This window comes from Balaenoptera ricei, chromosome X, assembly GCF_028023285.1.
Source record: "Balaenoptera ricei isolate mBalRic1 chromosome X, mBalRic1.hap2, whole genome shotgun sequence".
NCBI lineage: Eukaryota > Metazoa > Chordata > Mammalia > Artiodactyla > Balaenopteridae > Balaenoptera > Balaenoptera ricei.
The window spans coordinates 103,835,366-103,862,424 of NC_082660.1; the positions used below are offsets into that span (position 1 = coordinate 103,835,366).

At 40.1% G+C, this 27,059-nt stretch overlaps 1 protein-coding gene across 1 annotated transcript; it reads left to right on the top strand.

The window, feature by feature from the left end:
* The first annotated feature begins 10,686 nt into the window (after positions 1–10,686).
* Positions 10,687–26,567, top strand: LUZP4 (leucine zipper protein 4). The gene is given in 6 exon segments (XM_059910459.1): positions 10,687–10,777; positions 21,292–21,423; positions 22,582–22,697; positions 25,977–26,294; positions 26,296–26,466; positions 26,469–26,567. Coding segments are annotated over 6 exon segments (927 nt in total).
* Positions 26,568–27,059: the final 492 nt, after the last annotated feature.

Sequence of the window (27,059 nt, forward strand, 5' to 3'; positions counted from 1 at the left end):
CCTCACTGCAGATTTTGACTATAAAAACTTCTCCCCGAAAACCATCAGGGAGTTCGGATTTTTTGAGCACAGTTCACACGTTCTCCTTGCTTGGCCCTGCAATAAACCTTTCTCTGCTCGAAACTCTGTCGTTTCAGTTTGTTTGGCCTCACTGTACCTCAGGCACACAAACTTATGTTCGGTAACATTTGAATTGTGTTCTATTAAAGCACATGATTTAAAAATCAATTAATGTAGGACTTCCCTGGCAGTCCAGTGGTTAAGACTCTGCGCTTCCACTACAGGGGGTGCAGGTTCAATCCCTGGTCGGGAAGCTAAGATTCCACATGTTGCATGGTGTGGCCAAAAATAGATAAATAAAATAAAAATCAATTAATGTAATCCACCACATCAAACAGGCTACAGAAGAAAAATCACATGATCATATCAGTAGATGATAAGCAAAAACCTCTCATAAAATGGTTTTTAAAAATATGGGTAAAATTACCCTAAGAGAGTATTAACTACTAGGGCTGTAGTGATAATCACAAAATTAAGGATGTGTCCCTGAGGTTAAGTAGCAACAACATTAGGCAGGCATTTAAAACTATGCATGTAAAGATTTTTTTTAGTTACATAAGCAAACCCTTATCAATCTTGGGGGAAAGCAAGGAATAACATTATGTGTGTGTGTGTGTCTGTGTGTGTGTTAGGGAACTGTTGACCGCCTGCCTTGGCCAGGCATGATGACAACTGCTTGACGGAGTTGTCTCACAACAGGAGGTCCCGATAAAGAATGTGGTGCTGCTGCCGAAAACTAACCAAAAACTACCCAGAGAATTCAGGAGGGACCAAAAGGAGGAGGGAGATGATATGTCCTGCCAACCTCCCAGAACCCCTCGTGCTGGAATCCATCTTGGCTGAGAGATGCACGTGCCACCAGAAAGGACCCTGAGTTAGACCAAATATGGGCCAAGCAAGATAACTGGCCAGAGACAATCCGGAAATTAACTCCATTACCATAAAACCTGAGAATGCAAGCCACGTAGCAGAGCAGTTCTCCTGGGCTCCCTTACCCTGAACTGCTCTCCGCCATGTATGTATATATGGTCTTTTACTATGTAAGTTTTACCTACACAAAAATCTTTTATGTGAAAGTATAGCTAGAAGGAAATATACAAAATGTTTAGAGTTATCTTTGAATATTTAGTTATTTTTCTTTTCTTTCCAACTTATTTTTTCTGTTTTCCAAATTACATATATGAATGAAATCGATAACTTAAACGTACAATTTTAAAAGTTGTTTTTTTTTTGTTTTTTGTTTTTAAAGGAAGAAACAGGAGGGACTTCCCTGGTGGCACAGTGGTTAAGAATCTGCCTGCCAGTGCAGGGGACATGGGTTTGAGCCCTGGTCCAGGAAGATCCCACATGCTGTGGAGCAACTAAGCCCCGTGAGCCACAACTACTGAAGCCTGTGTGCCTAGAGCCCGTGTTCCACAACAAGAGAAGCCACCACAAGGAGAAGCCTGCGCACCGCAATGAAGAGTAACCCCCGCTCGCAGCAACTAGAGAAAGCCCGCGTGCTGCAACGAAGACCCAACGCAGCCAAAAATAAATAAAATAAAATAAATTAATTTTAAAAAATAATATATTAAAAAAAAAAAAGACTCCACGCTCCCAATGCAGGGGGCCCAGGTTTGATCCCTGGTCAGAGAACTAGATCCTGCATGCCGCAACTAAGAGCCTGCATGCCCCAACTGAAAAAAAAAAAAAGATCCCACATGCTGCAACTAAAGATCCTGCATGCTGCAACGAAGATCCTGCATGCAGCAACTAAGACCTGGAGCAGCCAAAGAAATTAAATAACTTTTTTTTTTAAAAAAAAGGAAGCAATAGGAGCTTGCTTTAAATATTGCTGGGACATATATTTGGTTACTCAAGGATCAACTAATTACCAACCAAACAATAAATTATGTTCATGTTAAAAAAGATATAACCTAGAATTGGAATGACTGTATTCCTAAAAGTACCTGCTAAGAACAGTATAACAGAGTTCTTTCCCTAAAGAATTTAACCTTTAAATCAAGGTAATTTGTTATCGTACTCTGCCAGGAAAATCTGACTAAGAAAGGATAGCTAAGTGTATGTAAATTAATACCTAATTTCTTACTGAAATATAATGCTTAATCTCCAGGTACATAAAATCTTCTATGCTACTATCACCTCTCTAGATGGGAATGATTACCTATTTGTTCCTTTCTTATCATGCCTACTTACTACTTTAAAAACCCAAGAGACTGATATTGGTCTCTAGATTGTATGATTGAAATAATTGGGCAGAGGAGTCACCACTGTTTGTTTTCCTTATACTCTAACCTCAGATTTAGAATGAACGTCAGAGGTCACTGATTCTAACCCACTAAAGTAGTCAATAATCTAGCTTCTGCTTCAATATTTCCAGTGTCCATACCTCAATTCAAGGCAACTTATCCTGTTGTTGTAGTTTTGTCCCATTATTGTGGTTTAATTATTAGAATATCTCTGTACAGTGCAGAAATCGGTTTTCCTGTAAATTTCATCCACTTGGGTTAGTGCTGCCCTCTAGTACTAGACAGAATAATAAATTCCTCCCTCTTCCATAGGATTATTTCAAAACAATTATGCTCCTCTGAGATTTCTGCTCTATAGGCTAAACATCCGCAATTTCTTCAATATTGCTTCACATGACATGATTTAAATCTCCTCACAAATCTAGTTGATTTTCCCTGGTTTCAATCTAGTTCATCAGTTCATATATGGTGGCCAATACTAAAGGAAAACTTTCCCTTATAATGGACATTTATTTCCCTTATGAAACTGAGTTCCCCTGTCAAGTCTATGATTAACCTCTCTATCCAAAGCTCTATTCCCTTTCTTGTCCCGCACCTGTTCCTCTCAAGATTGAGGAGTATCAAAGAAAAGGGGAGATTGAAACTGAGCAGGACCTTACGGAGCCCTCCCAGGTACAAAATCCTTTCTGTATCCCCCCTTTCTTTCTGTTTTTTTTTTTTTTGGCTGCACTGTGTGGCTTGTGGGATTTTAGTTCCCCAATCGGGGATTGAACCCGGGCCAGGGAATTCCCCCACCTTTCTTGTTTGCAGGGAAAAAGCTTCAGCCTCTTAGACCTTCCCTGAGTTCCAAAGGGCAGATTCAGTTACTAACTAGGGAAGTGACGGAGTGAAGAAAAGCAGTCAAGAAACAACAGTACAGCAAAAGAGCAAGTCCTGGTTCCTCCTCAAGGGCTATACTTAACAATCTGGTAAAAAGCTCTGAGTTCTTCTACAGGAACTAAGGCCCCCGCCCAGGTGGAAAATGGTAACTTCAGGCTGAGCACAAGCATGTGGACCCCAGACTGGTTGGAGCCAGAAGGCTGATGATTGAGATTCCTGGAACACCACCCTGTTACCTCACCACCAACCAATCAGAAGAAAGTCACACTCTCTGCAGCCCTCCCCCCAGATTTGCCTTTAAAAACTCTTCCCTGGGAGTTTGCATCTTTAGAGCATGAGCTGCCTGTACTCTTGTTTGGCCCTTGCAATAAACATTTCTCTGCTCCAAACTCCAACCTTTTTGTTTGTTTGGCCTCACTGTGCATTGGGCACATGAACCTGGGTTTGACAACACTTATACTGGATATTTCTATTGATGTCAGTAGGAACAGGGTTCTTAATTGGATGTGACAAACTCTGGTTGCCTCAAGCATAGAAGGAATTTATTGAACATCAGTTGGGTAGTTCAAGGACTAGCCAGGGACTCTAAAGAACTAGGCTCAAGAAAAAGGGCAGGAATCAACGTTGGACAAAGAATGTTGCCTGCCATTTCAGTAAACAAAGGATGTTGCAGCCATAAAGCCATCAGCAGCCGCAGCGGGCCCCCCAGTGGCACACCCTGAGGGGAATTCAGGATGGAGAAAAACAGGATACTAGCCCTAGATAGTTGAGATGTATATCAAAGGAATAATTTCAACGAGCCCAGACTCTTGCGTCTTCCCATATATAGAAAATCATCAACTTGAGATGTCTGTTTTTTGTGATTAGCAGTAATCTTTTTTTTAAAGTATAGATGTATGTCCAAAATGCTTAAACCTCAGATATTGTCTTTTTGTTTTGTTTTGTTTTTTTGGCTGTGCCGCACAGCTTGCGGGATCTTAGTTCCCTGACCAAGGTTTGAACCCACACCCTCAGCAGTGAAAGCGCAGAATCCTAACCACTGGAATGCCAGGGAATTCCCAGCAGTAATCTTTTGATGTCCAACTACATGTGTGTTTTTCAGCAAAAACTCCTATATATCCTGGCTCCTCCCTTATCTCTTTTGAACAGTCCCTCAGAACTATATGAGAGGCTGCCTTCCCTGAATAAAACATAATTCTCAACATTTAGGTTGTGCGTTTTTTTTCAGTCAACACGAGAGGCTAGAAAATCAGAATTGCAACTAAAATCACACCTCAAAATTAATCTGATGAGACCACCATTGCCATACACTGATACTGAAATTTGCACCACTGCCGTTGCTGCCCCTAGAAACTGGCTATTGTGGCCATAATGAATTCTACACTCTCTTTGTTGTACTAATGCCAGATTCCATGTAGGCCAAGTCTACGTCATTTTTTTGCTCTAGTTGCTTGAGAATTTTCTTCGGCTGTAATGGGAGACAGGATCTGCCTCCCAATAAGAATCTAAAGGTAGGATTTCCCCCAAAATAGGAAGGAGCTTCATTTGCTGGACAGGTGACTTATGTTTTAAAAGCCTCATTTTAGCTTCTGTGTGGAGATTAGACACAATAAACCAGGTCAGAGTAAGAAGATAAGTTAGGAAGCTATTTCAATAATCCAGGCAAGAACTGATGATGGCTTGAATCAAGATGGTAATAGTAGAGGTGGTGAGAAGTGGTGATGAAATTCTGGATATATTTTGAAGGTAGAGCTCACAGGATTTGCAGATGGACTGGATATAGGGTGTGATAGAAGGAAAAACGTCAAAAATGACTTCAAAACTTTTGTGCTGAGCAAATAGAAGAATGGAGATGCCATTTATTGAAATGGGGCAGAACATGGGAGGAGCAGGTTTTGTAAGGTAATGTTACCAAACGTAAGTTTGTGTTCCGGCCAAACAAACCAAAACATCAGAGTTCGGAGCAGAGAAAGGCTTATCCCAGGGTCAAGCAAGGAGAATGGGTGGCTTATGCTCAAAAACCACGAACTCCCAGGTGGTTTTCAGGGAAAAGTTTTTATAGGCAAAATTTAGGGTGAGGGCTGCAGGATGTGTGAGTTTCTTCTGATTGGTTGATGAAGCAGTAACAAGGCAGTGTTCCAGGAATCTTGTGCTCAGCCCCAAGTTACCATCCTACACCTGGGTGGGGGCCTTAGTTCCTGCAGAAGAAGGCAAAGCTATTGTTATGGATATCCCTTGAGGAAGAACCAGGACCCTCCTTTAACTGCTGCACTATTGTTTCTTTATTGTTCCTCCTTTGTTCCTGCATTCCCTTACTTCCCTGATGAGCAACTGTTTGAATCTGCCCTTTGATATTCAAGAAGGTCTAGGAGGCTGAAGCCTTTTTCCTGCAATAAACAGGGACAGAGAAAAGCTTTTGTGCCCAGGAGGGCCCCACAGGGTCCTGCTTGGTTTCAGTAAGATAAGAATTTGGTCTTGGGGGAGAGGGTGGGAGAGAGACGGACTGGGAGTTTGGGATTAGCAGATGAAAACTATTATATATAGAATGGATAAACAACAAGGTCCTACTCTATAGCACAGGGAACTATATTCAATATCCTGAAATAAACCATAATGGAAAAGAATATGAACAAGAATGTAGGGCTTCCCTGGTGGTACAGTGGTTAAGAATCCACCTGCCAATTCAGGGGACATGGGTTCGAGCCCTAGTCTAGGAAGGTCCCACATGCTACGGAGCAACTAAGCCCGTGTGCCACAACTACTGAGCCCATGTGCCACAACTACTGAAGCCCATGCGCCTAGAGCCCGTGCTCTGCAACAAGAGAAGCCACCGAAATGAGAAGCCCGCGCATCGCAACGAAGAGTAGGCCCCACTCTCCGCAACTAGAGAAAGCCCGTGAGCAGCAATGAAGACCCAACGCAGCCAAAAATAAATAAATAAATAAATAAATAAAAGTGACAGCCATAAAAAAAGAATGAAATATTAAAAAGAAAAAGAAAAAGAATGTATATATATGTATAACTGAGTCACTTTGCTGTACAGCAGTACAACATTGAGTCATTGCTGTACAGCAGTACAAATACAACATTGTAAATCAACTATACTTCAATAAAAAATTTTTTAAAAAAGAATTTGGTCTTGAAAAATTAAATTTCTGATGACCATTGTATATTTGAGTAGAGATGTCAAGTAGATAGTCAGTTATACAAACTTTCAGTGGAGAGGTCTGAGCTAGAGATTCAAATTTGGAAGACATTAGTTGTATAGCTACTTTTGAAAACCATGAAACTGGATGAAATCACTGAGGCAGTGTATGTAAATAGAGAAATTGTCTAAGGACTGGGCTCTGGCTCCACCATTCGAAGCAGTTGTTCTCAGAGTATGGTCCCTAGACCAGCAACATCAGCAACACATGGGAACTTGTTAGAAATGCACATTTTCCTACCCTATTCCTGACCTACTGAATCAGAAACTCTGGGGGTGAAGCCCAGCAAGCTGTATTTTAATAAGTCTTCCAAGTGACTCTGATATATGCTAAAGTTTGAACACCAGTGGTTTACAGGTCAGGGAGATGAGGAGGGACCAGAAAAGAAAACTGAAATGGAGCAGTCAGTAAGGTAGGAGGAAACCCAGGAAAGCGTGGTGTCCTAGCAGTCAAGTGAAGAAAGCGTTTCAAGTAGTAAAAAGCAATCAAATGCATTAAATACTGCTGGTATATCAAATAAATTAACCAGTTCCAATCTTTTTGGAGGATAAACTATACTTCATACTGCTGACCTCCACTGGATTCTTCTAATAAATCTTCCTTTTTGTTTAACCTAGCTGAAATAGGCTTCTATTATTTCCAACCAAAAGATCCTTGACTAAAAATACCCAATTGTCCTACAATTGATTTGGAGAAACAACATTCAGAACTGTACATTTATCCTTATGTAGGAGGGGACCTAGTTTGAACCTAAGCTTATTTGACTGAAATCAGAGAAAAAGTTACACAAGGCCAGACTTATTAAATGACATTCTTATTTTTTAAAATTAATTAATTAATTAATTATTTAAACATCTTTATTGGAGTATAATTGCTTTACAATGGTGTGTTAGTTTCTGCTTTTTAAATGACATTCTTATTTGTCAGATGACAGAAGCAATTTTTATGCAAAGTAATTTTATGAGAGGTCTCTCTCACGTTGTCACCTGGCCCAATTTCTACTAGACTCAATTCTGAAACATAGAGAGAGTGGGGAGGGCAAATTTAAAAACAAAAACAAAACAAAACACCACCAACACTGCCAACAACAACAAAAAAAACTGGAAAAAAAATGTTCCAGTAAAAGTCTTTAATACATTGGGGTTCTAGAAGTATCACTTTGGTATCCCTCTAATAGATGTGACCCAGAAGAAGAGACAGAAGTTCTACACTTTAGCATGTGGTTTTTAACTTCTTAAGGTTTCCAAATTCCTCATTTGTAGCAGGAGATGATGGAGACTGAGACATCAAGAAAAGGACTCCAGAGGAAGAGAAAAAGAAAGAAATAGCAGATTATGTATGGCACCTAACTGGATTGTTTGTGGTTACATTATGAAAGACCCCCCCCCAGGAAATATTAAGGGAAACATTCTTCAGGGAGATGGATATATTTCAAGAATATACAGAAAGAGAAACTATTGAAATTTGAGTTATCGCTATTAATGTAAGTCTTACTAATACCCACAGGCTGAAGGTGAGGCCTAAGAAAGCTTGTGTAATACACAGGAAGTTTTTCATTCGTTAAGATTTTACCTTTATTATACATTTATTTCTTCTCGTATTCAAGACTCATTTTTCCAATTGCACTCTTAATTCCATTCTTTCTGTCTCCTCTAGCATAGGAAATGTGTCCATTGATTATTTCCTATTCTTTTTCCTTTATTTTTAATGCCTCTCTTTTCCCTACCTCCCTTCCCATAACCTAAAACATGTTGAACTAAATCTTTTCCATTAACAAGAAGCACTCTATTTCACCTTGTGGAAGTAGCTGTTAAAATCATGAGTTTGAGTGTAGCTCCAGTATTTACTAGCTATGTGTCCTTGGGCAAATTTTGTAATGCCTCTGTGCCTTCATTTCCTTACCTGTAAAAAAAAATAATATTAGTTCTTACTTTATGGGATTGTTAACGCAAGTTCATGTGCCCGATACACAGCGAGTACAAACAAATTGAAACGTCAGAATTTAGAGCAGAGAAAGGTTTATTGCAAGGCCCTGCAAGGAGAAGCGGCGGCTCATGCCCTAAAAAGCCCCGAGCTCCCCGAAGGGGTTTCAGCAAAGCACTTTTAAAAGCCAGGTGAGGGAGGGTGGGGTTGCCAGGTATGTGATCAGCTTGTGCACAGTTCTCTGATTGGCTGATGGTGAGGCAGCAGGGTGGTGTCACAGGGGTTAACATTATCAGTCCTTAGGCTCCAGGAGGCCTGGGGCTATGTGCTCATGGTCATCAAGTAGTTAACATCTTCCATTTGTTGCGGGGGGTGGGGTGGGTTTACATCTGCAAAACAACTCAGGAAATGTGCATCAAATACTATTATCTAGGTACTTCAGAGAGGAGCTAAAGCAGAGGATATGGGGGAAGGCCTGTCCTGGGAAGGTCCTCATGGGGTCCTGCTCGGTTACAGGGTTATCATGAAGATTAAATGAGTGACTAATAAAGCTCTTAGAACAGTGCCTGGCAGATAGTAAATGCTATATTTGCTAAATAAAAATTAATTAATTAATTGATCAATCCTCAACTTATAGTCTGTTAGAACTCTGCTGAAGGTTAAAAAATAAAACTCTTTTAAAATTTATTTATTTATTTATTTATGGCTGTGTTGGGTCTTCGTTTCTGTGTGAGGGCTTTCTCTAGTTGCGGCAAGCGGGGGCCACTCTTCATCGTGGTGCGCGGGCCTCTCACTGTCGCGGCCTCTCCTGTTGCGGAGCAGAGGCTCCAGACGCGCAGGCTCAGTAGTTGTGGCGCACGGGCTTAGTTGCTCCGCGGCATGTGGGATCTTCCCAGACCAGGGCTCAAACCCGTGTCCCCTGCATTGGCAGGCAGATTCTCAACCACGGTGCCACCAGGGAAGCCCCCCCAAAAAACTCTTAATTGCTAAATTGAATGAATTCAGTTCTTAGCTAATTTGACCTTCCAGCAACACTTGACCCAGTGGACTGTTAAGTTCCTCTTGGAATTCTCCCTTTATTTCCTGGATACCACTTTCCTGGTTTTTCCCATAACTCTGATATTTTCTGTTCAATTTCCTTTGTAATTTCCTTGGGGTTCTGTCTTTGATCCTCTTCCCTTATCACTCTATAACTCAATAAATCTGATAGGAAAAAATTGTTCCAAACCTTTCACATAATATAAAAGTCCTCCATAATCTAATCTCTGCTGATCTCTTCAGATTCACCTTTCAGTACCCCACCACACGGAATGGCTTGCACTTTCCAAAGTGTGCTGGTAGTGATGCTTCCTCTGCCAGGAAATACCCTTCCCACCGCTAAAATTATTCCCTAATTTTTCAAGTCTTAAATGATTTTTTCCTGATACACAAGGCGGATTTTCTCCTTTGTCTCATATATATATTTTGTAGCTACCAGTATCCCCAGAGCCTAACACAGTAAGGAGTTCAGTATTTGTTGTATGGACTGAATTATAGCACCTAAATTAATATTTTGCATGTATTTATTGTTTTCAGGCAACTGTATATGCCTTGAGAAAAAGGCTGACCTATTAATCTTTAGGACCCTGGTGCTAAGCAATGACTTAAATACAACAAATAATTAAATAATTTACATTTTTAAATCTCTTCTGACATTTATGTTGTGGTTTCTGTAACAACTTGAACAAGTTTTCAGCTCTCGAAAATTATTAATTTGATTTTTATTTCCCCTGAAGAACCAGTGACACCGGGTTCCTCTAACATTTAAAAGTAGTGTATACTGAGCAGTATTAGGCAATAAGAGCAACAATTACATTTTTCTTAAAGAATGTCATGGATGCACCTTTAAGGAAGTCATGAAAAAGTATGTGGCACTGTATGCCTGTGGATGAGTCTAAACTGCTAGATTTGTGGTAGCTCTTCAAATTTGAGAGAAACAGGGAACCAGTCCATCACGTCAAAAACTTAAGGTTTTATTCGCGAGGAATGCCAACCTCAAAGAGGAGAAATGGGGTTCTTCTAAGAGCTATGAAAAGCAAGGATCAAGCCATCACAGAAAAAAAAAAAAGTGTCTGACTGAGCGGTCGATGCACAGGAGGAGAGACAGTTTTTAGAAAGCGCGGGAAAGAAATGGGCAGGTCTTCTTTTTTTTTTTCTGGTGAGCCAGGTTCCTGATTGGACACCTGGGAGGGTAGATTCCAAGCTCTACCCCCTGGGCCTTAGCAACAGCGAAGCAAAGGACTGTGATTGGCTGACGAGTTTCGCCTGCCTTAGGAAACTGTGAGGGGGCGCCACAGTAGATCACAGTGTGGTGCCGTCTCGCTGAGGAGATGGCTTCGGTTTCCGAACTAATATTTCGTGGAAAGGTGCTTACAGACACCAAAAATAGAGGAGGGATGGACTTTCTAGACATGTCCCTAGGTATGTAGATCCCAGATCCCAGCCCCCACTAGTCGGGGCTGACTGGAGAAGGGCAGGCTGGAAGCGGCGCTGTGAGGCACACCCCCTGGGTGAGGAGGCTTCCCCTCTGTGCCAGCACCCACCCCCATGTAGATAAAGCACCGGCCCAGCCTGCTGGCCCCTGCCTCTCCTCTCTGTTCCCATTTTCCGCGTCAGGTCAGCCCTGACCTCTTAGGTGGGAAACTGGCCAAAGCTGACAGAAATCGCGGAGTAGAGATTGCGGGAAGGGGTCAGGTGTGGGAAATAAAAAGCCGGCTGTGTCCGTATATTTTACCCTCTTACGGAATGATAGCAAGTTACCCGCCCTTTCACAGTCCCTCGCTCTTTGCTGGGTGTCACAAAGGACTGGATTCCAGGGGTTGGAGGAGCAAGGCTAAGGCTAATTTGTGAGGAGTGGCAGTTGAGCAGCCAGACTGGGCAAAGGCATGGTTTATTTGGTTGCCTGCTTGTTGACTGGTGCCGATTCAGCATAGACCGCCTTTCCCTTCTGCTGGTGCCCTCTAGTGTCTCACCTCAGACCTCTACTCGCTCTCATCCACTTAAAAATGGGCAGCGGGAGGGAGGGAGAGAGGACGGACTGCTTAAATGAGGCAGGGTTGGCGGTGGGTGGGGGTAGGGCAGCACCCAGCAGAGGAGGAGAAAACCTTAGCCATGGCAGGGTGCGGAAGTGGGGGCGGGGGTGGGGTGGGGTGGGGTGCGGGGGTGGGGGGGGTGGGGTGGGGTGCGGGGGTGGGGCAGCACCGAGCAGAGGAGGAGAAAACCTTAGCCATGGCAGGGTGTGGAAGTGGGGGCGGGGGTGGGGTGGGGTGCGGGGGTGGGGGGGGTGGGGGGGGTGGGGGGGTGGGGCAGCACCAAGCAGAGGAGGAGAAAACCTTAGCCATGGGGGGGGGCGGGACGGGGGGGGGCGGGGGGGAGGAGCAGCACAGCATCAGTGACTTTAGAAATGAGAGGGGGAGGAGCAGGGCAGTGAGGGCCGACTTGATATGGAGGGGAGGAGCAAGGGAGGGCCGAACTTGAAAATGGGAAGAGCAGTAGGAAGAGGTTTCACCTTAGAGATGAGGGTGGGAGAGCAGAGCAGGGACAGCGGAACTTAGAAATGGAAGGGCACGGAGCAGGGAGGGCTGATCTTATAAATGAGGAAAGAGATGAAGGACAGACTTCAGAAATGAGGAGCAAGGACAGGGGTTCAGACCTAAAATATGAGACAGGGAGCAGCAGTAAGGGCAATCATTAGAAGTGGGGAGAAAAAAAAGTGGGGAGAGCAAGGAGCAGGGAGAGTGGACTTTAGGAAAGAGAGTGGAAGAGGAAACGGGGAGGGCAGACCTCAGAAATGAGCAGAGCATTGCAGCCAGGAAAACCTCAGAAGTGGTAGGGAGCAGGCAGAATGAACCATAGAAATAAGGAGGGTGAGAGAGCAAAGCAGGGAGGGTGGACTTTTGAAATGAAAGTGGATTGCCTTTTTATTGTTGAGTTCTTTATATGTTGTGGATACTAGAACCTTCTCAGATACATGATTTACAAGTATTTTCTCCTATTTTGTGGTTGTTTTTTCACTTTCTTGAGTGTCCTTTGAAGCACAAAAGTTTTTAATTTTGATGAAGTACAATTTATTTTTTTCTTCTGTTTTTCATGCTTTGGTATCATATCTAAGAAATGATGAAGATTTACTCCTGTGTTTCCATCTAAGAGTTTTCTAGTTTGCACTTTTATATTCACATCTTTGATTCATTTTGAGTTAAATTTTTGCAGATAGAATGAGGTAGGATCGAACTTATTTTAAATTCTTTTGCATGTGAATATCCAGCTCATTTGTTAAAAAGACTATTCTTTCTCCTATTAAATGGTCTTCTTGGTGGGATTGCTTTCTTAACCATTTTTGGGTAGTTCATTGCTAGGGTATAGAAATAGAATTTATTTTTGTGTATGGATCTTGTATTCTGCAACCTTGCTGAACTTGTTTATTAGCTCTAATATGTGTGTGTGTATGTGTGTATCCTTAGGATTTTCTCTATACGTGATCATGGCATCTGAGAATAGGGATAGTTTTACTTCTTTATTTCAGATCTGGTTGCCTTTTATTTCTTTTTCTTGACTAATTGTCCTGGCTACAATTTCCAATGAAATGTTAAATAGATGTGGTGAGAGCAAATGTCCTTAACTTGTTTCTGATCTTAGGGGAAACTTGTTTCTGATCTCAGAGGCAAAGCTTTCAGTCTTTTACCATTAATCATCATTTTAGCTGTGGGTTTTTCATAGATGCCTTTTATGAGGTTGAGGAAGTTTCCTACCCTCCCCCTTTGCTTCTGAGGGGGAATGGCCATGAATAGTACCTAAGAAATTTTCTTGTTTTTCTTTTTTTCTGCTTTCACATGTTTCTAACAATCTATTTCATGATCGGTATCAACAGGCTTTACTCTTCTAAGACATAGACCTTGTGGATTCCACACTACTGCTTGCTCCCCACCCCCAGCTCCAACATGAGTTCCTAAACATTTTGTGGCATTAAAATGACTTTTTAAAAATAGTATTTGGTCACTGGGGAGGGCTGGGACTATGGTCAGGCAAGTGAGGCACTTGCCAAGGGTGCAGAATTTAAAGAGGCACCAAAATTTCAGTGATCAAGATAAATAATATTTTTAAAATTAATGTTTATTGGAGTATAGTTGATTTACAATGTTGTGTTAGTTTCTGTTGAACAGCAAAGTGAATCAGTTATACATATACATATATTCACTCTTTTTTAGATTCTATTCCCATATAGGTCATTACAGTATACTGAGTAGAGTTCCCTGTGCTATACAGTAGGTTCTTATTAGTTATCTAACTCATATATAGTAGTGTGTATATGTCAATCCCAATCTCCCAATTTACCCTACCCCCCAAGATAAATAATATTTTAGTAAAATATTTTTAAAAACCAAGGTACAACCCTCTGGCAGGTCACCTATTTTGGTAAACAGTTTTTTTCTTTTGTAAATAAAGGAATTGGAGTGAGGCAAGTAAGGCAAAGTTGTTCAAGTACAGGGTCTGATCTGGTCTTTTTTTGTTGTTGATATTTTGTTCATCAGGGATTGTTCTTGCATTGATTTTCATTTTTGAAAATATTGTGTTAAATATTACTTTTACCTTGCATACTGAGTTTTTTGGAGCCTCCTTAAATTTTATGCCTGAGGTAAGTGCTTCACTTGCCTTATTCTAGGCCCGGCCCTGTCACAGGGACTCTGAGTGGGGGGAAAGTCCCAGAACTGAGGGCAATTTATAGCACTTAGGTAAACCCAAATGGTTTCTGCACTTTCCTTTGTGTTGATTTCATTGATTGGTGTTTAACAGATGCTTATAGAGGTAAAAATATAAGCTGATAAATAGCCAAAGCAATGAGTTTCTCTCAAAATTCAGAGAATTAGGGGTCACATTTGCAGAGCAGCCTGGTCCCCCAGATTTAGTGGTTGTTTGACCTTGTGCAAGTTTCTTTATCTCTTGGAGCCTGAGTTTCCTCAGTTGAGTAGTATCTGCATCATAGAGTTGTTGAGGATTAAATGAGATACTACAGGTAATGTGCACAAACATGTGGAAAAAGTTGAGTAAATGTTTGCTATATGTCCTTCAGAAAGTGGACCTACAGCCTAGCCTCACTTTTGGGTAGCTGGAGTAGTTACCTACTCTCTCTCTCTGGATTTGGATATCAAACTTTAGAGATGTAGCCGACTTGAGAGAGGTTGAAAATCATTTGGTTGTGGGATGGGGTTTAAACAGTAGATAATGTCAAGCTTTGGGAGACTGAGGGAGGTGTTTGTTTGGTTTAACTTGGACAATAGCAGATTCAACAGATTTAGGAGGCACTGTCATTACAGTAGATGATTAGAGCTAGGAGGATACTGGAGAATGTAATTTGGAAAAGATAGGCTCAAATCATGGTTGGAAGGCCGAGGAAAGATGTCGAATTGAATATGGTAAGTTAGTTGGAGGCTGCATATGATAGTAAAATTTCATAATTTTAGGGTTGTAAAAAAATCTTAAGAGGTCACTGGTTCATGCTCTTAAACATTGGTTCTCCATAACCATATTTATACCATTTCAAACAAATGAGTCCAGGTTTTGATCTTTTCAGTGGGAACAGGCAAAACTTTTGATTAGTCATTTAAGGCTCTTCCAGTTTGAAGCCAAGAAAAATACATCATAAAGAGCAAATACATGTTGTTTCTATAAGTTGGTGAGAAATCTATACTTTTCCAATAAATTTCCATTAAAGTTTTCATTAAAGTGAAAAGATTACTTTTTTTTTTTTAATTAATTAATTAATTTATTATTTATTTTTGGCTGTGTTGGGTCTTCGTTTCTGTGCGAGGGCTTTCTCCAGTTGCGGCGAGTGGGGGCCACTCTTCATCGCGGTGCGCGGGCCTCTCACTGTCGCGGCCTCTCTTGTTGCGGAGCACAGGCTCCAGACGCGCAGGCTCAGTAGTTGTGGCTCACAGGGGCTCACGGGCCCAGTTGCTCCGCGGCATGTGGGATCCTCCCAGACCAGGGCTCGAACCCGTGTCCCCCGCACTAGTAGGCAGACTCTCAACCACTGAGCCACCAGGGAAGCCCTGAAAAGATTACTTTTAACAATATATATATCTTTGTCTTTGGATAACTGCACATATGCATTAGAAAAGCAATTTTATATTATTTGTATATTACATATGTAATTTGATATTATTTATACACTTATATATTATATAAAATATTATATTATTTACATTGAATGCAAGGATATTGCTTCCATTGTAATAAAATAGGAAAAGGCTCTACAAATTTATTTTCATTTTTGTCCCTAACAAACATTCCCAAAAGGTATTATAGTGGGTTTTTTTTAGAAATAAAAGGCAAAAATAATACCAGAATTGGAACTGGCAACAGCAGGAACTTAATGAGAACTGCACCTCCCTGTTCACCACTTCTATCTACAGGAGACTAAGGCAAAAATACAGTAGTTAGTGTGTGGATGATTATTTTCAAGGTTAGGATATACCAGTGACATCCTTTTCATCTTTTTTTTTTTTTTTTTTTTAAAGATGGAGCCAATGTTCTGACTCAATAGCTGGAAACAGCAATTTCTTTTTTTTTTTTTAATTTAATTTAATTTATTTTTGGCTGCATTGGGTCTTTGTTGCTGCGCGCGGGCTTTCTCTATTTGCGGCGAGCAGGGGCTACTCTTTGTTGCAGTGCACGGGCTTCTCATTGCGGTGGCTTCTCTTTGCAGAGCTCGGGCTCTAGGTGCACGGGCTTCAGCTGTTGTGGCATGTGGGCTCAGTAGTTGTGGCTCACGGGCTTAGTTGCTCCACAGCATGTGGGATCTTCCCGGACCAGGGCTCGAACCCGTGTCCCCTGCATTGGCAGGCGGATTCTTAACCACTGCACCACCAGGGAAGTCCCCTTTTCATCTTTTAAACAGAGTTTCATTTACCTGTGTTACAGACTGTCAGGACAAATTTCTGCTGTCTATTGTGTAGCTTGTTTTCCTGTACCCTACTTTGGTGTGCTTATCTTCCCTTGTACAAGTGACCCTTTTGCACAATTGATGTGAAATTCAATTGTGGGATAAGTATAACAAAAATGGAAAAATAACAAAGAGAAAATTGAATTTCTTATTAGTTAAATGAATTTTATATAGCAGCTGTGGGTGTAGTCATTAAACCGGAACCCATATTACAGGGCTGCTTATATTTTAAAGAGAAGCCAGTACTATCACTTATGAGTCTAAATTAGGTGAAAGCAGTGACCATTTTTAAGAAAATTTAAATGTCAACACCATAACAAAATCCTTTGTAGTCTAGGTCAATGAATGGCCTTAAGGTATGGCTAAATAAGTGGGAAAATAATGTATTATTGACTCAGAGAGTCTCCTTATTGTAGATTTGGATGGATACCGGAGCATATTTCTACCTTCTCTCTTCTAAAACAGTTACCATGAGTCAAAATATCTTGATGCTGTTGGCCAGGTAGCAGATATGAAACTTATACACATTTGTTGAACTTTGACAATCTCTGTAAAGCCTATTTGCGAATGACATTTTTATAAAAATCCCATCTTGTATGAAATGTACAATGTTTTGCTTTCTGTAATACTACTGCTATTCGCTACTCTTTCTCTGACGTTTGTTCATTCATATTACTAGGGAGTTATGTGACATTTGGATTGAGTCAAACTGAGACGGGAAAATGCTTCCATACAGTAATATATTCAAAAGGAAAGGATTCAAAAAATCCTGTGGGATTAATGTAGCACTCTCAGGATGACCTTAAAACTGAAGTCTTTATAATGTTATGTGTAAGCTAAACTAATGGAGAAGGATTTGAATTTAGGGGAAGAGGACTCTAGGTATTTCCAGAGCCATTTTATATACTTCACTCATGAGTTTAAAAGAATTATGTGAGTTGCAGGGTGGTTTGATTCAAAGCTCAAATGGCTGAAGTCCTTTTGGGCAAATAAGGCCACAGACAGGATTTAAAGCCATGCCATAGGAATCAGGGGGACAGGGCAAAATGGGTGCTTGAATACTGGATTAGAGGTTGCTATTACATTAATTGAATGCTAAACTTGACTTTGTGCAATTAATTTCAAATAGAATTGAAAGGAAAATGCTATTTTAGTAGGAATACCACATTCAAATGAATGGTCACTAGCCTCAGTGCTGCTGTTTTAATTCTGGGGAATAGCTGAGCTTTCAAAGGAGGAAGTGTAATGTAGTGGCAAGGGTCTTGGACTAGAATCTGTTCTAGCTTGTTAACAGAATAATTTTCTGCCCTCAAGTAAGTCATGCAATCTTCCTGAGTCTGTTTTCTTCTTCTTTTTGGCCACGCCACATGGTTTGTGGGATTTTGGTTCCCCTACCAGGGACTGAACCCGAGCCCTCGGCAGTGAGAGTGCAGAGTCCTAACCACTGGACCACCAGGAAATTCCTGTTTTCTTCTTTAAAAGTGAGGCTAATCTCTGCTGACCTTTAAGTGTGGGGGCACAGTATATATCAGACACTTAATAATTGTTTGTTCAATTTATTATCTTATTTATTGAGTGTCTCATATATGCCAGGTACTGTGCTAAGAGCTTTTATGTGGAAATGCTCTGTAAACTTTAAAGTATTATTCAATTTAAAGGTGTTATTTTTTTTCTTTAATTTTTTGGCCATACTGTGCAGCTTGTGGGATCTCAGTTCCCCAACCAGGGATGAACATGGGCCAAGGCAGTGAAAGCCCGGAATCCTAACCAATAGGCCACCAGTGAACTCCCTTAAAAGTGTTATTATTAATCCACATGGTTTACCCATTGAGCCATCCCTGTCATAAAGCATTGGATAAATATTTCTCAACTGTAGCTGTAGGTCGGCATGAGCCTTGAGAAATTTTCTATTTTGTTTAATCCTTATGCAATTCTAAGACAGAACTTGATGTTATTTTTGGTCACTCTGAGGACAGGAAAAGTTTAAAGGCACTGCAAATTGTATTTGAGTGCCACAAGGCAGAGCACTCCCTCATGTGAAAGCACTTACTTCATTGTGAAAGATACCAGTGCTTCATTTTCTCCTCTCTGGAAGTTTTGCTTTCCTATATGGGAAATCACCTATCTCATTGGGTCTCTGTAGGCTGGGTACTGATTGTTTCAGGGCTGATGAGGGAGAAGGGTTGGAGATTCAAAAATCTTCCTGTGGTGTCCTGTAAAATGTTCTGATAGTGCACTCCCTTATACAGTTGACCCTTGAACAGCACAGGTTTGAACTATGCGAATCTACTTTGTTGACTGAAAAAAAAACGCACAACCTAAAAGTTGAGAATTATGTTTAATTTGGCAGACTTTCTGAGGAATTAAGCCCAGAAGACAGCCTCTCAGATAGCTCTGAGGGACTGCTCTGAAGATGTAACAGGGAAGAGCCAATTCTGACTCCATGTTGAATCTGTTCCTTATACTTTAACCTTTGCTTTTCGTTGCTTTTGTTATTATAATCACTGTCTATAGCTGTAAGCATACATAATGGCCTGCCATAGGGAACCCTGCCCCTCTGCCTGACTGTTAAACTAAAAGCCCTTTGTTCAACAGAGAGACATTCTGACCCTGCCCACCTGTGAATGGCTGCAGAAAAGAAGAAATTAACACATCCCCTCCTATTTTGCAAGATAAATGGCTTTTTTACTTTACTTCCTCACCTCCTCTCCCTCTCTGTTCTGTAAAAGAAACTGGCATTCAGATCCAGATAAGATGGTTTTTTGGGGACACTAGTCCGCCATCTTCTTGGTCTGCCGGCTTTCCGAATAAAGTCGCTATTCCTTGCCTCAGCACCTTGTCTCCCGATTTATTGGCCTGTTGTGTGGGAAGCAGAACGAGCTTGGACTCGGTAACAAAGAGGTAAGGGAGGAGCCTGGATATATGGAAAAACCGGGCAGTTGGAACCTCAGAAGATAATTAATTAAATTATCTAATTAAGATAATTAAATTAATCAAAAGATAATAAAGTTAATTAAAGAAAACCAGCCATCTGCAGTTAATGAATTTAGTGCTTTTCTATATATGGGAAGATCCAAGAGTCTGGGCTCATTCCTTTGATATGCACCTTAACTATCTAGGGCCAGTATCTGGGTTTGTTTTCTATCCTGGATCCCCTCAGGGTGCACAGGGGGGCTGCAGTAGCTGACGGCTTGTTGGCAGCAACATCCTTTGTTTACTGATATGGCAGGCAACATTCTTTGTTCACAACTTATACCTGGATTTGTTTTCATGGTAAATACTATAGTCTACACCATCTCTGGTTGATTGAATCCACAGATGCGGAACCGCAGATATGAAGGAACCATGGATACAGAAGAACCATGTATAGGGAGGGACGGCTATAAGTTATATGCAGATTTTCAACTGCAGGGAGGGTCAGCACCCCTAACCCTCATGTTGTTAAAGGGTCGACTGTACTGTAATGAGAAAAAAGTCTATACAGAGATTTGTACAGATTTTAAATGTAGAATACAGGAGAAACAACAGAGGAAAAATTAAAAAGAAAAGGGAATGCATAAAGAATACAAGGAACAGGGACTTCCCTGGTGGCACAGGGGTTAAGAATCCGCCTGCCAATGCAGGGGACATGGGTTCGATCCCTGCTCTGGGAAGATCCCACATGCCATGGAGCAACTAAGCCCGTGCGCCACAACTACTGAGCCTGCGCTCTAGAGCCCTCGAGCCACAACTGTTGAGCCCACGTGCCACAACTACTGAAGCCCGTGTGCCTAAAGCCCTTGCTCTGCAACAAGAGAAGCCACCGCAATGAGAAGCCCGAGCACCGCAATGAAGAGTAGACCCCGCTCGCTGCAACTAGAGAAAGCCCATGCGCATCAACGAAGACCCAACTTGGCCAAAAACAAATAAATAAAAAATAAATAAATTTAAAAAAAAAGAATACAAGGAACAGAAAATTAAAGACTATGTCTGCAGGAAATATTACAGCCAATGGCTGCTGAGAGGCAGACAGAACAAAGGCTTAAAATAGGATTGTCAAGAAATGATACTCAGTTGATTATTGGGCTTTACCCTGATTTTTACCTTTGGAGGTGTCAGCTATTTCAAAGAAAATCAGAATCAGGTTTTTGGAGACCTGAGATAGGACTGGTACTAAGCAAAATAATAAAGGAGTGGTTAATCTTTGGTATCCGTTACCTCTTTGCACCCTTCTCAGCTCCCCCTCTTTCTTCTAGTTTCTCTGGGTCCTTCCAAATGCCTAACTTGTGCTAATTTCTAAAGATACCTTGACCTAATAAGCTTTGATCCACTGATAGAACATCCAACCTTTAGACCTTTCCATCCCAGAGGTTAGGAGAGATACTTTAGAGCAGGTTGTACCTGTCTCTCATCCTTCAAATCGTGCCATGTAAGTGCTCTCCACATGAGTGCATAAGAACATGCCTGACTGCAAAGTAAAGTGTGATTGCTTCCTACTATTACACTAATCTTGGTTCCTCACCTCTTTGGTATCTCATGTGAATGTCCATTGCCCTTGTTTTCTTTCTTACTTTTCAAGAAAATAAATGCAACTAATTATCTAGCTCTTACATATAGTCTTACAAAAGTGTCATCTTACATATAAGGATGACACTACTTCTCTACGTTTCTCTGAAACTAAAATAACATTTAGTAAAATCATTTAAATGATTTCCCCCTTAAGCTACTATATTCTGAGAGTATTTTATTTTTGCATAAATGAAGTTACTATAAATCTGTTTAACAGGAATTTTTCTCTTCATTGTTCCAGGAAACTAACCCTAAAATGTCTGCATTGTTTGATCTTTGTTATGGTTTTACAAGTTCATTATTATTATAGTGTTATTTTTCAGGGCTACCGATTTTTTAAATATTCTGAAATACGATGAGGTAAGACTATAGATTATTCTCTTGAGACACATTGTTGTAATTCAGCTTTTTCCATTGTCTCTATTTTTTTCTGTGTTTTCTAATACAGATGACATTATAATGTGTAGAAAGATAGACAGTGTAAACACTGAAGAAAGAAAGAATGAGACACAGAACAATAAAACAAGTACCTCAGTTTCAATACAGCAGTCAGATGCTGATAAGCATCGCCAGCAGAGAGGTAAAGTATACAAAAAAATCACACGTGGTAAAAAGAGTCTGAAATATTTGTGAGTAACTGGGGAAGCAAATTCACAAACTTGGAATGTGTTCTAAAGTTGCATTGTGTTGCTAGTTTTATCTTTCTTGGAAATGTATGCATACAGGATTGGTAAAAATTTATGCCATGACAAATGAAAAAATTTTTTTTAAATTTATATGAGTTACTTCCTTAAGAGAGAGCAGGATAAGAATGAGAAATGTTTTGTACTTGTTCCCAAGCCTGTCTAGATGGTCCAATTCCACTTTAAGGAGGCAATACAGAAGGGTTAAGAGTATGGTTAATAGCCTGAGCACCATGGCATCCACATTTTGAAAAAATAAATGCTGTAGGGCAAAGAGAGTGCAGAAGAACATGAAGAAAGCCCTTTGTATCCCTAATCACATTGGTCAGTGCAGTGTGCATATTTTAATGTGAACGTGCTGTGCATTGCCATAGTAGAGAAGTCTTTTCAACAATTAACGATCTCCATGGTCTAGTGAACAGGTTGGAACCATCTTGACATTGTGTGTACTCTGAGCCCCTTCCAGCTGCCTACCCATGTTCCTTACAGTCTTTGTTTGAATCCTTCAGTGGCTTAGCAGGTTCTGAGAAAAGGAGGGATGGTGGTTATTATAGGGGCAAAGCTGCTAAGAATGGTGAGGGGGCCAATCTCATGTTTCTGACTAAACGTAAAATTGATCTTCATGAGCCTTTGGAGAACTATATTCTCTGATCATTCCTTAAGCTGTCTTTACACCCAAATCAAAGCAGATGATTGAGGCAAATATTCACATGATTAATACAAAACAGACAGTTTCTCTGCATCTCTCTTTTTTCTATTAGAGTATTCTTTCAATGAATTTCAGATAATATGTCCAACTTTGGTGGCATATGAAACCAAATTTGAGGTGCTGTATACAGAGAAGACTACTATATTAAGGTATACAAACAGAAATAGTATGGCAAAGACTGTTCTAGAGTTCACTGAGACTCTCAGGTGATATCAGATTAATGAAATATCAAAAGTTTTGCAAATACCAGTGCATAGCTTGAAAACAATGAGATCACAGGTATTACTTCTGAAAGATATGTTGAATTTACTGACTGAAAATACAGAAAATAATTATTTTTTTAAAGGATACTCAAGATTCAGAAACAACGTTGAGGAAAGAAATGATAAAAAGCCAAACCAAGAACCTTTTGGATTCGGGTCTGGACAAAGCTCTTTAAACAGGCAGCCTTTAAAGAAGCAGGTAAATAAATACCAAGAATTAACCAATATAAAGGTCCTAAATTTAATATATTTCTTAATATTAAGGATTATTTAAAATTCTGTTAAGAGCGGGGATTGTTTCTTAGTACTCCCCCATGCTGCCTGAAGCATAATTTAACTTCAATATTTGTTAATTGATTTTTCCTCTGTAACTGTTTTTTTTTATTAAGTTATTTTATTTATTTATTTTTGGCTGTGTGGGGTCTTCGTTGCTGCGCGTGGGCTTTCTCTAGTTATGGTGAGCGGGGGCTACTCTTTGTTGCAGTGAGTGGGCTTCTCATTGCAGTGGATTCTCTCGTTGTGGAGCACGGGCTGTAGGCGCGCGGGCTTCAGCAGTTGTGGCACATGGGCTCAGTAGTTGTGGCTTGCAGGCTCTAGAGCACAGGCTCAGTAGTTGTGGCGCACGGGCTTAGTTGCTCTGCAGCATGTGGGATCTTCCCAGACCAGGGCTCAAACCCATGTCCCCTGCATTGGCAGGCAGATTCTTAACCACTGCGCCACCAGGGAAGCCCCTGTAACTGTTTTAATAAACATTTATTTTTGCTATTTTCAATCACTGCTAGAAATTTTGAATTTATAAAATGCCAAAAGAGATGATTGGTTTCATGATTTGTCTTGTATAATCATTCTCATTTTTGTCCTCGTATAATAAGAGTTGTTGATCTTAAGTTTTAGTATAAAAACAGTTTTAGTAGACTTGTGAATGAATTGTAAAAACTAGAAGTCAGATGACATTAGTGTATGACATAAACTCTGGAACCAACAGATGGGACTTACTATAGCTGTACATTTTATGGTGGTAAATACATCACCTCTAAACTTGTATAGATGAGCCAGTCACTGGACAGAAATTTGAGAGGTGCTCATATCCAGATTCATAAGTTAACATTGATACTATGGTTTCAGCTTGCCCTATAAAGTGATTCTTCTTAAAGTGCTATGTGGTCATTTAGTAAAAAATGTTGGTTCTGGGAGCTTAAACCATTTTTGCCAAATTATATAAATGCAAATTTTGGGGGAAGGAGAACATGTTGCATATTCAAATATTTAGAGGATTGATTTAGCAAATATTAATTAAATGTCTATTCTAGGCACTATGCAAGGTACCAGAACAGCCCTGCTTCAAATATTATATGTGGTGGTGGGAAAAAAAGATAAGAAAGAAATTTAATGCCAGGCAGTTTACAATACATGTTCTAATAGGGTATAAGTTATATATTGTGGGGATGCAGCAATTCATTCTGATTAAGGGGATTTGTGAAAGTCTGATGGAGGAGATGGTATTTAATCTGTAAGGTGAGAAAGTTTTTGATAAAGTTTGGAAAGAAGGACATGAGCTTACATTACAGTATGAAACGCATAAATGAACTAAGAATATTGTAAAATAGTATTTTCAAATTGAAAGCATCTTTCTATTTCTGATACTTTTCAGATATTTGAGACTGTCATTATAGCAGAACTCACTGGAAAAAAGTACTCTGCAATAAAGAAATGTATTACAATTTAAACATAATTATTCTACCAATAAATTGAATAACAATTACAGCTTTCAATCATGCTTTGAAATTCTAATAAGCTAGTTTTGTATTTCACAAGATTTAATCCTAATATCAGTAAAACACAATTGTATTTATTCAACACAACTCTTTTTGATAGTTTCTGTTGTTTATAAGGAAAGTTTCTGTTTTTGATAATTTCTGTTGTTTTCTAAAGGTAGAAATCTGTGGTATCCAATTTGATGAAATTATTTTTTATATAAACATGTGTAAAAAGACTACAAGTTCCTTTGGAAAGGTACTTGGGTTCATATGGGTCTTTAGGAGATAGGTCTCAATCCTTCCTGCTGACCCACTGTGTTCCCAACACTAGTGACTTAGAAAAGGAAATGTACATGTGCATTCCACCCAATCTCCTTATTTATGTTTTGCAGTGGAAAATCTGGAGTGTGACTATGGCTTTATGCTTTAACAAAGCAGCAGATTTGTCATATTTTTTATTTTACTAAAGTTTTTTTTTTTTTAATTAACTAATTAATTAATTAATTTTTGGCTGTGTTGGGTCCTCGTCTCTGTGCGAGGGCTTTCTCCAGTTGCGGAGAGCGGGGGCCACTCTTCATCGCGGTGCGCAGGCCCCTCACCATCGCGGCCTCTCCTGTTGCGGAGCACAGGCTCCAGACGCGCAGGCTCAGCAGCCGTGGCTCACGGGCCCGACCGCTCCGCCGCATGTGGGATCTTCCCAGACCAGGGCTCGAACCCGTGTCCCCTGCATTGGCAGGCAGATTCCCAACCACTGCGCCACCAGGGAAGCTCTTTACTAAAGTTTTATGTGAATAATATTCTTTATGCCAATACCTCCCCTGCCTTTTAATAGTTGCATTCAGCTTCTGGTAGTGTTATACTACAAAGTCACAATGTCAGAGCTAGGGCATGTTTTGTTTGCCAGGCACTATTTGCTAGTGGAAAGCTTGTTTTCTTAGCATGGTCCATATGACTTTGTCCACTTACATTTATGTAGCATCATAGAGATTTGTCAAGGGTTTCATTATTTCCATTTGACTGATTCACTCCACTGACCTTTTGATTTAAAAAGTGAAAAGGTAGAAAGACTGAGTTGTTGTCAGGCCAGTTTACTTTAACAGTATTAAGCCTACCTTCTGCTTTCTTTATAGCTACCTATCCCCTCACTTATTTGTCTTTCTCTCTAGAATTAAATATTAATTTATATAGAGGAGATAGATAATTTATTGTAAGTTTTTTTTAATTGAAGTATAGTTGATTTACAATATGGTGTTAGTTGATAGTTTCTTTTTCACCTGATCCTGAACAGGTGAAGAATAAATAGTATGATTTTGAACACTTTCTTGTGGTTCTAAGGATTTGTGCTACAAAATATTAAATATTCTGTCTCTCAACTATAAAGTCACAGAATTGGTTGTTTCTTTAGGTAAAACATAGATCCAGAAAATGGTAGGTAGAGTATGACCTTGGAATATATTCAAATTCACAAAGCAATTAATTTTCCATATTTAAAACATTTTATTAAAGTTTTATATGCATAATATTCTTTGTGCCAATGCCATGAGAGATCAGAGCTTTCTACATATTAGTTCTGAAAACTGTTTAGTCTTTAAAGGTAGGGGCAGTGGAATTCTAAAAAAAGAGTTGCCCATAGAAATGGTCTTAACAAAATATCATTATGAGTTAATGAAATCAATAGGGTATATGTTTCATTTGTTTTTCAAAATTGCGGTTCTTTGCAGGAGAAGTGCAATGAAAATTCTAAAGCCCAAGCAGTGATGAATCAAGGCCAATCAGAGAGGAACCAACATCAATCGGAAGGATCTCAAGGCCAATCAGAAGAAAATCCACACTATTCAGAGAGATCTCGAGGCCACTCAAAAAGGTCTCGTGGCCGATCAGAGAGATCTCATGGTCGATCAGAAAGATCTCATGGCAAAGAAAAGAGATCTCATGGTCCATCAGAAAGATCTCGTGGCCGATCAGAGAGATCTCATGGTCGATCAGAAAGATCTCGTGGCAAAGAAAAGAGATCTCATGGTCCATCAGAAAGATCTCGTGGCCGATCAGAGAGATCTCATGGTCAATCAAAGAGATCTCGTGGCCAATTAAAGAGATCTCATAGCTATACAGAAAGATCTCATGGCCAGTCAGAGAGATCGCGTGACCACTCTAAGAGATCCCATGGTCACTCAGAGAGATCTCATGACCGTTCAAAGAGATCTAATGTCCTATCAGGGAGATTTCATGGTCAATCAGCGAGATCTCATGACCAATCAGGGAGATATCAAAGATACTCAGCAGTAGCAATTGAGTGTGAATCTAACAGGTAAAAATATAATGAATACTTAACTATTAATGTGTTGAGTGATGTGGAAATGTAAAGGCATGCTTTATATATCTATATTTTAATGGCTAAATATGTATTTGTTGAAACAGAATTGAACTGGGACAAAGATATTAATAGAATAGAGGTGATGTATTCATGGCATCAATATTCTTTCAACTTACTGATGCCCTCTAGCTATCATCCAGTTTCCCAATTACCCTAATTAAGTTGTTCCATCTAGGTCAGCTTCCCTGGAAGAGCTCCAATGTACTCAATCTTTCCTACTGAGCCTTTCCCACAATCAAAATATATTGACGCAGTGTCCCATTCTCTTTGAACTTTCCAACCTGCTAGGCTAGCTAATCTAACAATGAACTATGCTAGATTGATAATATATAATCTCTGATAATGAATTCCTCTGTTTCCCTCCTCTACCTCCTTTCTAAAGAGTCTTCAAGGAGCCCTCAGCAGACAAATAATAGGTGTATCTTCGGGC